This window comes from Podarcis gaigeae (genome assembly GCF_964106915.1).
Source record: "Podarcis gaigeae genome assembly, chromosome: 12".
Taxonomy (NCBI): Eukaryota; Metazoa; Chordata; class Lepidosauria; order Squamata; family Lacertidae; genus Podarcis; species Podarcis gaigeae.
Window position 1 is genome coordinate 1908412 of NC_139688.1, and position 12254 is coordinate 1920665.

Sequence of the window (12254 nt, forward strand, 5' to 3'; positions counted from 1 at the left end):
CTTCCTATTTTCTCCATGTGGTTTGGGGCAGGGGGCACAGCTCAGCAGCTGAGCCTCTGGTTTGCATAGAGATGGTCTTGGGTTCCACTGCTAGCAACTCCAGGTGGGGCATGGCTGAGCCAGGTGACATCTCCTTGCAAAAGGAGCTTCAGATGTTCCTAAGACAAGAAAGGAAACAGTACCTTCTTTGTGACGCCTCTGGAGCTTGAAGAAGACTCTCGTGTTTGATGGTCCCTCTGCTCTGCAGTTTCTTCCCTCCCTCTCTGTCGATGGCCGACTCTGTTCTGAGCTGAATAAAATGCAGGTGGCAAGCATGAGCTCCACACACACACCCCAAAAGCATTTCTTGGCTAGCAGCCAGATCATGTTCTGAGAAGCCAAAACAGCTTCCCGGAATTGCATTTCTGTTTCTATTGGCTACAGGAGAGGACAAAACTGCCCTCTGGGAGGAAAATTTAAGAGGAGCTGCATTTGGTCTTCTGCAGTTCTTGGAGAAGCAGCCAAGAGGAGCACAGCAACAGGAGGAGGAGGAGGAGACCCACACCTCAGAAGGACCACACAGAGGGAGACCCACACGGAGGGAGACCCACACTGAGTGAGACCCACACCTCAGACGGACCACAGGTTGGTATTTGGGAGCTGGGAGCAGCAGCCACAAGGTTTGACTTTAAGTCTTCTGTATCTCAACCTGCCTCAGAGATGCTCAAGGTCTGCTTTGTTTGACCTGTTGCTAGAGGCTGTTAGAGCTCTTGGGTCATTCCACGCCAAATAACCTGATTTTAATACTCGATTGTGCTCTCACGACTCACATTTTCTTCCAAAGAAATTATGAGATAACGTCAATTTATTTTCTAAAGTTTTTTTGGTCCAAAATTGGACAAGGGAGAATTTTTTGAAAATTTCAATTTTCACGCGACTTAGGCTAATGCAATTTCTTGCAGAAGTGTTTTACACAATAAAATGAACAAGGGGTCTGAGACGCATTTTGTTTTTATTATATAATCAATAAAACTTATTTTTTTAAATATATCAGATGAAACTGTAACATAAGAGATTACAATTTTAACTATTCTCATGAATGTTTCAGGTTCAAAGAGACATTAAACCTGTCCAAAGAAGTAATTTGTTTTTTAAAAAGTTACTTCAAAATCAATTTATTTTATAATTGATTTATAATACAAAAACCACCCTCCTTATTTTTATAACATAACAAATACATGGTTATCCCATTCTACGACAAAAGTATGATACACGTGTTAGTTGTGGTTTGTGCACTATGGATTATTGAACCTACCGGGAATAAAATGACAAAAAATCACTTTGAATAGTCGGTGACCCTCTTCTGTGGCACTGACGCAGAATTGCATTAGCCTAAATCGCCTGAAAATCGAAAATTTCAAAAAATCTCCTGCACCCAATTTTGGACCAAAAACCTTTAGAAATTAATTTGAGGTTATCTCAACATAAAACACAAAAAAACTTTTTGAAGAAAATCTGAGTCTTGGAAGCAAAACTTTGGCTTGCCTGTATAATAATGAATCTTTTCCTTTTGATTAAATTTGCAATTAAAGGAGCCTGACAATCTGCAGGATCATCTTTTTAGGGGTTTTAAAGTTTAGTTTTAAAAGAACATTTCCCTTTCCCTTTATTCCCCTGCCAGAATTGCCTGAAATTTCCAGACATAGAGACTGACAAATCGCAGAATTAGACCTGTCGTGTTTCCTTTGCCATGGGGGGGGGGGGTTGGTATAAAAAGAAAAAGAAAAAAAATCAGTAGGGGTGAGGAATGGAAATGACTTCTTCTGCCCCACACCAGGGATTTTTCGGCACACAGCTTCTCCCTGCAAGAAATCTCCACTAAATTGGATAGAGAAAGGAGAGGCAGAGGAAAGAGAAAGGGTCCCTCTGAAAAATCAATCCTTCGGTGGCATCTCTTCCCAAATCGCTTTGGACAGTGAACCAAAGCAGTGGCCATTCGGACTGGGCTGGTAGAAACCAGGGAGCCCAGGAGTAGGTAGAGGCAGAGCCAACTGCAGACGGACCAAACTCGCCCTTTCTCCTCCCTACTGATTTCTATAAAGGCAACTCTGTTCACAGCCACACCCTCCCTAGAGTAAGAAGTAGGGGAAGTTGGAGGCTGCCTGAAGGATGGCTGAGCTTGGTGGGGCTGTGCCCCACTTGCCCCACTTGACCAGCACCGCTGGACAGCCACAAGGGTCCAACTGGATTCTGCACTGAACGCAACACACATACTTTTTCTCTCTTTCATATTCAAGCATCATAAGATGCACCTGATCATAAAATGCGCCTAGTTTTTAGAGGAGGAAAGGGGGAAAGCCCCGTTTTTTGGGGGGATCAGCTCACAGTTGTGCAGCTTCTTTTGCAAAGGGGAAAAGCCAGCCAGCAACAGGACCGCCCTTCCTGACATTCCTGAACGCAGCATAGTTCCAAGGCATACTGAGAACATATCTCATACTAAGGCAGCAAACAGGGGCACCAACTTGCCCCCCACTTTGCGGGGGCCTAGTGTCACGTGATGTTGCTGAGAGAGAAGGGTGAACATTGCCCTCCATGCTTCCCCCCCCTCAGCGGGCCAGTGCTCACCTGGGGGGCGGGGAGCTCAACCTCCTGCCTAGAAATATGGAGGGAACTGAAGCCCCTTCTGCCCCCTATACTTGGCGCTCCTGGAAGCAAATTCTCCCGACTCCCTTCTCCATTCAGATGTCAGCTAGGAGTCTGAAGGGGCCATTAGTGGCTGCTGCCCAAGTCCATAACTCTCTTCCTCTGGGACCTCACCAAAGGTTGAGCTAAAGCATCTCTTGGAAGATTGCTACATAGATATGACATTTTAGTCAGTGAGAATCTGGGGGCCACAGGTTTTATTCTGGGCATGAGCCAGTGGGGTGGCATGGAATCACAAATCGTCTTAGGATGGTCCCTCTCTAAACTGCAAAAAGAATTCTGTGAGGCAAGATTTTTTTTTTTTTTGGAGGGGGGCACATTTCTACCTAATAAACAAAGCTTCTTATTAGCTGATTCTATTTTTCATTTTGCTTCCACTCTAGAAAGCCTGAATATTGACTTGTGACTCTTTCTGCTTGTCTGAATATGGCTGAGAAAAGAAAAGGTAAGTCCTTTAACCTTTAAACTGCCTTGATCTCATTCTCCCAGATTCCTGGTCTGTGTTGGATGGAATCAATGTAACCATGGGAGAGAAATTAGCTTGATTCATGGTTTGTTTCCAGACAATATTCAAGGTGCTCACATTGGTGTTTAAAGCCCAAAATGACACAGGCCCTTATACCTGAAAGACCCCCGTCTTTCCCTGCAGACCCTCTTTGGTGCTACAATTGGTGGAAGGGGTCCTCTTGGTTGTTCTACCACCCTCAACAGTTCAGGGACGGTGGAAGCCCAGGGCCTTCTCTGTGGTGGCACCGAAGGTGCATCTGGAGCCTTCATTGTGCAGCTTCTGGGGAATGCTGAAGGTGGACCTCTTTACTCTGGCTTTTGAAGCTTCAGGTATCTATAGGGCACACCCTGTTTCTGTAATTGTAAGTTGCTTGAAACTGCTTTTAAGATTGTGCTTTATTGTTGTAACCCACCCTGGAACCTTGGGTGAAGGGTAGGCAATTTAAAAACATTTTATTTATTTATTTATTTATTTATTTATTTATTATACAAAACTAGCTAATTCCCACTACCCAAACAAATCACAGCATCTGGATGCAGTTTTCCAATGAAAGATGCACAAAGAAAGCACACCTGCTTCAGTGTGTGTATATATATATATATATATATATAATAGCCAAAGGGGTCAGCAGGAGCATTTCTCCCTCACCTGCTGCCAAGCCAAGAAGCTCAGGGGATGGGGGCTTGAGGCTGTCCAGTGGGTATCAGTACCTTGCAAAAGAGTTGCTCACCATCTCTTGCCTCTTTCTTGTAGAACTGAGGATCGCCCTGGTCGGCAAAACTGGAGCTGGGAAAAGTGCAACAGGAAACACCATCCTGGGGAAGAAAGAGTTTACGTCGGCCATCTCTCCTTCCTCAGTGACAGCAGAGTGTCAGAGAGAGGACACGGTCATTGGTGGTAGGAGAATTGTGGTGGTTGATACACCTGGCTTTTTTGACACAAAGGTTCTAAAAGATGAAACTGCCAAGGAAATCAAGACCTGTGTGAAGTACATCTACCCAGGAGCCCATGCCATCATACAAGTCATTCAGCTGAATCGTTTCAGCAAGGAGGAGAAAGACGTTGCTCGGTTGATCCAGGAGATCTTCAGCTGCAAAGCCAAGGACTACATGATCATCTTGTTCACTCGCAAGGATGAGCTGGAAGATAGGCCTTTGAAAGAGTTCTTAAAGGCAGGAGACCAGGATCTGCAGAACCAGATTGCTCAGTGTGGCGGGAGATGCCTGGCTTTCAACAACCGGGCGGAAGGGCAGGAAAGAGAGGAGCAGGTGGCCGAATTGCTTGGGATGATTGACGACCTGGTCAAAAGGAACAAGGCAGCCCCCTGCTACACGGAAGACATGCTAGAGAAGGACAAAAAAGAGGTTAAGAAGAATCCTGATTTTAGATTACTGTGTAACATACTGTAAAAGAGTATGCCATGGCATATGGGGTGCTTTAACCCTGTTCCCTCCGGCTCCATCTATTGTCCTCTGCAAATCTGTCTGTCTCAGAGCAGTTCTTAGTCTCAAAGGAAAAAAACAGGTGATATTCTTGGAACTTTGAAGTGTCAGGCATAGCTCTAATGGCTTTAGCCCAAACGTAGCAGAGTTTTCCTGCACAGCGAGGAAGCTAGTTGAGGTGGAAATGACTAGTCAGCTAGACTCAGAATAACTATTTACAGGATTTATTAAAAGGAAAAATAAAACCAGCAGAGTTTCTGCATACAAAACAAAGCAAAATAAATCCTTTCTTTCTCTCTCTCTTAACCATACACAGCACTTCTACTCCTAACACACCCTCCTAACACAAACTGTGCTAGCATTCCTAGATAACAGAGTTGAGTGCTGGTCGTTAACCAATCAGAGAAAGCAGTTTCTAGGTCAAGTAGACCTTGGCTTTCAGCCAAGAGTAAATTGACACTGCCTTGAGTTAATTGTGTGAAGCCAGAATCTGTAAGTTTTCATGAGAATCAATTAACAGAAACTGAACAGATATATCATCCCCCTGATATATTTCAAACACGTGGTTTGAAAGCAGTAGTAAGATGCTGGAATCCACCAACTTAACCTTGGACCCAAAGTGGGGACTGCCTCCTCCGGCCTTCTGGAGGAGAGAGAGACCTTTGTGTCAACACCCGAAGCAAACCGCCCAGCCCACTGAGAGAGGCAAGCGTAGGCATTGTACACTTCCTGGGGAAATATATTTATTTATCTCAAATCGCTTTACATCATTTGGTGTTTGCCCTCAGAATAATCTTGTTAGAGACACCATTTACCCATGATTCCCATTTTACAAAACGGAGACTGAGGCGGGAGTGTTACTTGCCCCAGTCGCCTCCCTGATTGAGTTTGTTCTAATCCAGAAGAAGACCAGCTTTTGTTGAGAGGAGTGGACTGCCTGACTCTGGGTTCCCATCTAAGTCTATTACTTCCCCATGCTCAGTTGTGCAGATTTATAAGAAAATGACATTACAGTGGTAACTCGGGTTAAGTACTTAATTCGTTCCAGAGGTCCATTCTTAACTTGAAACTGTTCTTAACCTGAAGCACCACTTTAGCTAATGGAGCCTCCTGCTGCCGCTGCGTCGCAGCTGCACGATTTCTGTTCTCATCCTGAAGCAAAGTTCTTAACCCGAGGTAATATTTCTGGGTTAGTGGAGTCTGTAACCTGAAGCGTGTATAACCTGAAGCGTATGTAACCCGAGGTACCACTATATTGTCTTGTTTGCTGTGGGTTTGTAATTTTTCTTGTTGTCCATTGCTTTGACTCTTGGAACTTTGAAGTGTCAGGCATAGCTCTAATGGCTTTAGCCCAAATGTAGCAGAGTTTTCCTGCACAGCGAAGAAGCTAGTTGAGGTGGAAATGACTTGTCAGCTAGACTCAGAATAACTATTTACAGGATTTATTAAAAGGAAAAATAAAACCAGCAGAGTTTCTGCATACAAAACAAAGCAAAATAAATCCTTTCCTTCTCTCTCTCTCTTAACCATACACAGCACTTCTACTCCTAACACACCCTCCTAACACAAACTGTGCTAGCATTCCTAGATAACAGAGTTGAGTGCTGGTCGTTAACCAATCAGAGTAAGTAGCTTCTAGGTCAAGCAGACCTTGGCTTTCAGTGTCAAGAGTAAATTGACACTGCCTTGAGTTAATTGTGTGAAGCCAGAATCTGTAAGTTTTCATGAGAATCAATTAACAAAAACTGAACACCCCCTCACAGATTCTGCTGGACAATTAACATCAAATAACACCTATGTAGGAGATTTTTCCAGCAAACCTAAACCCTTGCACATTTGCTTGTTCTTTATCTTTGCCAATGGTTTAGTTAATACATCTGCTACATTTTCTTCACTTGATACATAAGTACATGTGATTATATTGTCTTGTACACAGCAACGTACATTTTGGTATTTTACAGATATATGTTTGGAACGTGATTTGAAACCCTCTGTTTTACTTAAGGTTATACAAGCCTGATTATCAATGTAAACTTGTACTGGTTCTCCACAATTTACATTTAAATCTGCTAACAAATGCTTGAAATAAATCACCTCGTTGCACAATTCACTCAATGCGGCGTACTCGGATTCCGTTGATGACACACTTACAACGTCTTGCTTGCGTGACCGCCAGCTGATTAGAGCTCCACCGACCATTATGACTAGTCCTGTGACAGATTTTCTATCTGGCAAATTTCCCCAGTCACTATCACAGAAGCAACTCAACATTTCATCCTCTGAAAAATTTAATTGTAACATATAGCCAATTGTCTGTTTGAGGTATCTCAGAACTTGTTTTACCCCTTTCCAGGCATTTAGTGTGGGTTTTGAGACCAATCTACTTAATATGCCTACTGCATAGCTAATATCAGGTCTGGACCACTGTGCTAGATACAATAAACTTCCAATTACAGAATGATATATATCAGGATGTTCAAATTCAGGACTCTCATCTATATGAAGTGTTTTTATGAAACCTGGATCCATAGGCACCACTGCCCCTTTGCAATCCTGCATCCTGTATGTAGTCAGTAGTTGTTTAACCTTGTTCTGCTGACTAATTAGGCAGCTGCCATCTTGGGCCCAGCACACTTCCAACCCTAGATATGTCCTAACCGGGCCTAAGTCCTTCATTTTGAACTTACTGGACAATTGCTTGGCAAACCTTTTAGTTTGTTTATCTGTTTTGCAAGCATACAATACATCATCTACATAAATCAGACAAAACTCTTGATCACTGCCTGTACCACGTACATAAACACAATTGTCAGCTGTACTCTGCTTGAAACCAAATGACACTAAGGCCTCATGGAAACATTTGTTCCAAGATCTTGCCGCCTGTTTGAGACCATATAGAGCTTTGTTTAATTTCAACACTCTATTGGAACCTGTCTCATAACCAGGCGGTTCGGCTAGGTACAGGTCTTCTGATATTGATGCATGTAAATATGCAGTCTGGATATCAAAATGGTTTAACAGGAGTTTTCTCTTTGCCCCAAGCGTTAGAATCAGCCTTACACTGTCCCACTTAGCAGTAGGGGAAAAAGTCTCGTCATAATCTTTTCCAGGCCTCTGAGAGTATCCTTGAGCCACTAAACGAGCTTTGTATTTGTACTTTCCTGTCACCAGTGGTTTACGTTTGTACACCCACCTGCAGCCTACAATCTCTGCCCCCTCAGGCGCTGCTACTGGTGTAAAGACCTTGTGCTCATTCAGAGAGGACATCTCTTCCTCCATTGCCTGTTTCCAGAGCTCTGCCTCCTCTTTTGGTAACTTTAACACCTCCTGAAAACTCTTGGGCTCTGCAATTACACTAAACACATTTGCAGTATCTGGAGAAAAACGCACCGGAGGCACTCCTTTGTTTTGTCTTTTAGATCTTCTGGGAGAAAATTTTTCTTCTGATCCACTTTCCTCCTCAGAACTACGACCTCTCTTTTGTTGCTTAGCAACTGGTCTCTGGCTAATTCCACTTTCCTGAGAGCTCTTATCTGAACTTTCCTCCCCCTCAGACTCTGATTCTCTATGTTTACCTTCAGAGTCATGAAGCTCCTGGGAAGGTTCAAACCAAACCTCAGTATTGGCATGTAGTCTCTCCCAACCACTATGTTCACAAAAACTGGCATTCCTGGAGATCACAATGCCATTTGTCCCTTCAGCAAAGCGGAAACCTTTTCCCAGCTCCTGGTAGCCCACAAACACTAAATGTTTGGTCTTAGGATCTCCCTTCTTTCTCATTTGTTTTGGAATTAATACCCAGGCTTTTGATCCAAACACCTGCAAATGGTAAATTTTGGGTTTTTTCTGAAACAATTTAAAGTACGGAGTTGTACCTATTGTTTGATGAAAGAGCCTATTTTGGAGATAACACGCGGTGAGCATGCTCTCCCCCCAATAAGACATGGGCAAATCAGCATCATCAAGCATGGCAAACATCATATTTTGTAAAGATCTGTGTTTTCGCTCTGCAACGCCATTCTCCTCTGGGGAAAAAGCGTTCGTTTTTCTATGCCCAATGCCACGCTTTTGTAACCAATCTCTAAAAGCATTTGACATAAATTCGCCACCTCTGTCCGTCTGAATCCTTCTGAGTTTAAGGGACAGAAATCTTTCCACAGATGCCACCCAGCCTTTAAACTTAGTGAACACATCACCCTTATTCTTCATGGGAAAAACCCAAGAGTAACGTGTGGCGTCATCCACAATTGTTAATGAAAAACGCGATCCACCCCTGCTTACAGCAAATGGACCAATTACGTCCATGTGAACCAGCTGTAGCGGTGACTCACTAACTCTGTCACTTCTGGGGTAAGAGACTCTGTGGGTTTTAACCTTTTTACAAACATTACAATCAAGGTACTTGTTACAACTCTTTAAATTACCCCCATCAGCCAATTCAGACATTTTTAGTACACTTTTCCAGCCAGCATGCCCCAATTTCCTATGCAATAAGTGCACACAGTTGTCATGTATAGCTTTGTTATTCACTGCAGGCTGAGATTTACTGACTACTGCTGCAACTTGAGATCCTGCTTTAAGCCAAAACAAGCCTCCCTCTGACTTAGCAGTGCCTAAAATCTCACCAGCCTTCTTAATAATGCAACTGTCTCCTTCAAAATACACTTTAAACCCAGCTTTTAGCAAACAATCTACAGACATCAGATTGCTCCTTAATGAAGGCACATAAAGTACATTTTGCAGGCATTCATGAAGACAAGGAACAAAAACTGCACCCCCCGAAATCACTTCGGAAGTACTTCCGTCTGCTAGGGCCACCTGGCTGCGCTGTGCTGAGTTCTTGGAAACAAACAATTCATCTGAATTTACGATGTGCCGAGATGCTCCCGAATCGACCACCCAGACAGCTTGTTTCTCATCAGCAATCTTGACCTCGGCGGTCACCAGCTGAGCCGACTGTTTTCGTTTGAAGAATTTCTTTTTACGCTGCTGCTGCTGCTGATCTCGTCTCTGCTCCTGAGACTTGACCAACTCCGGACATTGTCGTTTTAGATGCGCTGAAGACCCACATCGGAAACAACGCCTAACAGCAAACGCTGACTCCTCACCGGTACGCTGCTTTTGCTTCACCTCTGGCACGGCATGAGAACTCCCTCCAAACCGCCCGCCTGTAGAAGCCTCTGCAGCAAACGACCTTTCTTGCCTCTTCTGCCATTCTTCAATCAAACGCCCAGTAACATAACTGACTGATAAATCACGCTCCTGTATGCCTTCTAGAGACAAAACTAAATTATCCCAGCTTTCCGGGAGAGAACTCAAAATAATAGCCACCTTCTCCTGCTGGTCTAACGCACAGTCTCTTTCCTGTAGCCCAGTAAACTTTAACTGTAAACTGTGTAGGTGTTCCTGCATTGTAACCCCAGGCTGCAACGTTGCCTTGTACAATGCCTTGCGAATGAACAGCTTGGAAACTGCTGTCTCACGCACATGGAGTTCTTTAAGTGCTTGCCACACACCTCTAGCTGTCTTGATTCCCCTCACATACGGCAACTGGGAATCTTCCAGCCCCAAAACAATTGTGGCCCTTGCTCTTTGGTCTTTATCGAGGTCTTCATCATCAGGCTTCGCAGGAAACTTACTCACCACTTGCCAGAGACGATCCCTCTGCAGCACTGCCTGCATGCGTTCCGACCACAGCAAGTAATTGGAGTCATTCAGACGCTCAAAAGCCATCTGAACTGGTTGTGAGGCCATCTTGAGAGCGATGTCCCTGGAACCCGGAACCAGCTACTCACGACCACCGAGAGAGAAAACAGGAACCACAGCACCCAGCACTCACACGCTGCAACTGTTGTCCTTGTGTCCACTGCGTCACCAGCTCACAACAGTCAGGAACCAACCAGTGTCCATCTGCTGCACCAACAGGAACAACAACTTCTGGAACTACTGGAACCAACACCGTTGATGCTGACACCACCACAACTCAGGCTGGCAGCACAATACCCATAACCTCTTGGAACTTTGAAGTGTCAGGCATAGCTCTAATGGCTTTAGCCCAAACGTAGCAGAGTTTTCCTGCACAGCGAAGAAGCTAGTTGAGGTGGAAATGACTTGTCAGCTAGACTCAGAATAACTATTTACAGGATTTATTAAAAGGAAAAATAAAACCAGCAGAGTTTCTGCATACAAAACAAAGCAAAATAAATCCTTTCCTTCTCTCTCTCTCTTAACCATACACAGCACTTCTTCTCCTAACACACCCTCCTAACACAAACTGTGCTAGCATTCCTAGATAACAGAGTTGAGTGCTGGTCGTTAACCAATCAGAGTAAGTAGCTTCTAGGTCAAGCAGACCTTGGCTTTCAGTGTCAAGAGTAAATTGACACTGCCTTGAGTTAATTGTGTGAAGCCAGAATCTGTAAGTTTTCATGAGAATCAATTAACAAAAACTGAACATTGACATGTCCTAATATTTTTTTTTTTTTGCAAATAAATACTTGCCAATAAACAATCTTTAACTCTGCAAATAAACAAACAGTGACACTGTGTGTGTGCAAACCAGATGTGGGAAATCTTTGGCTCTCCAGATGTTGCTGAATACCATCATCCCTGGCCACTGCCCATGACTGCCTGGGCTGATGGAAGTTGTGGTTCCACAACTTCTGGGGGCCCAATGTTCCCCACCCCTTATTTCTCCGCCTCCCTGTGAAATGTAGACCCCTTTTTCAAAGATGGGGAGCTTTCACCAGCAGCTCATTTCTCCAGCCTATTGGTAAGGCAAGTGCTGGTGTTCTGTTCTGGCCACCTCACCTCAAAGAGGATCTTGTGGAGTTAGAGAAGGTTCAGAGAAGGGCAAGCTAAATGTTCAAGGAGGATGGAGCAACTCCCCTATGAAGAAAGGTTGCAGCATTTGAGACTTTTTCGTTTAGAGATAAGCCGAGCAAGAACACTCACTCTGCTTTGCCTATACTATGCAGAATTCTATAAACATCTATTATGTTGCCTCTTGCTCGGCTTATCTCTTCAACACCTAAGCTCACGGACATCCAAGAAGCTGGATGTTGGAGGATTCAGATAATAGAAAGCCGTTCTTAATGCAGCACAGAATTAAACTATGGAACTCACTCCCACAGAAGGCAGGGATGGCAGTAAACTTGGAGGGCTTGAAAAGAGGACTAGGCAAATTCATGGAGGAGAGGGCCATCGGTGGCACCTAGCTCTGCTCAGCCTCCACAGTCAAAGGCAGTGGTGCTTCTGAATGCCATTGAAGGGCCATTGGCCTGATCCAGCACACTGCCAGAGGTTCATTTTCTCTCTCTCTCTCTCTCTCTCTCTCTCTCTCTCTCTCTCTCTCTCTCTCTTCTTCTCAGACCCTCTTTCATAATGTCCCAAGTGGAGTCAGTGAAAGCCAGGACATAGGCAGTTGGCCATCTGTGGTCTTTCTCCTGGCTACGGATGGGAGAATCTCTTAAGTCTCTCCCTCTCATTTTCCCAGTTATAAAGTGCAGCACTCCACATTTCAGCATACAGTATACCTTAGGATATGATTTTCTGTACACCTTGCTTGGCTGGAAAACTGCACTGATAAATACGGAGAAATGTGAATGTCAATGGATGGTTGT

The 12254-nt window shown here is 44.2% G+C and overlaps 5 protein-coding genes across 6 annotated transcripts in view; 2 read left to right on the forward strand and 3 right to left on the reverse strand.

The window, feature by feature from the left end:
* The window catches only part of LOC310827680 (uncharacterized protein), a 919426-nt gene that overhangs the window by 238346 nt on the left and 668826 nt on the right, over nt 1–12254 (reverse strand). The gene's annotated exons all lie outside the window — the stretch shown is intronic.
* The window catches only part of GIMAP8 (GTPase, IMAP family member 8), a 212140-nt gene that overhangs the window by 83221 nt on the left and 116665 nt on the right, over nt 1–12254 (forward strand). The window lies entirely within an intron of this gene.
* The window catches only part of LOC310827821 (erythroblast NAD(P)(+)--arginine ADP-ribosyltransferase-like), an 840324-nt gene that overhangs the window by 77084 nt on the left and 750986 nt on the right, over nt 1–12254 (reverse strand). The window lies entirely within an intron of this gene.
* LOC310827726 (GTPase IMAP family member 8-like) overlaps nt 1–12254 on the reverse strand; it is a 59302-nt gene that overhangs the window by 6198 nt on the left and 40850 nt on the right. Inside the window, exon 2 of the mRNA XM_083704105.1 lies at nt 183–608. Within this exon, the coding sequence (XP_083560231.1) occupies nt 183–402 (220 nt within the window). The 5' untranslated portion in view covers nt 403–608. The remainder of the gene's footprint in view (nt 1–182; nt 609–12254) is intronic.
* On the forward strand, nt 540–4966 carry LOC310827848 (GTPase IMAP family member 4-like). Of its 2 annotated transcripts, XM_083704365.1 has the most exons (3): nt 540–624; nt 3066–3127; nt 3944–4715. In XM_083704365.1, exons 2-3 carry the CDS (start codon nt 3109–3111, stop codon nt 4597–4599), a joined length of 675 nt encoding a protein of 224 aa, XP_083560491.1. In that variant the 5' UTR covers nt 540–624; nt 3066–3108; the 3' UTR covers nt 4600–4715. The 2 variants fall into 2 exon arrangements, with proteins under 2 accessions (XP_083560491.1, XP_083560492.1); XM_083704366.1 differs by lacking the exon at nt 540–624 and having other exon boundaries at nt 2620–3127; nt 3944–4966.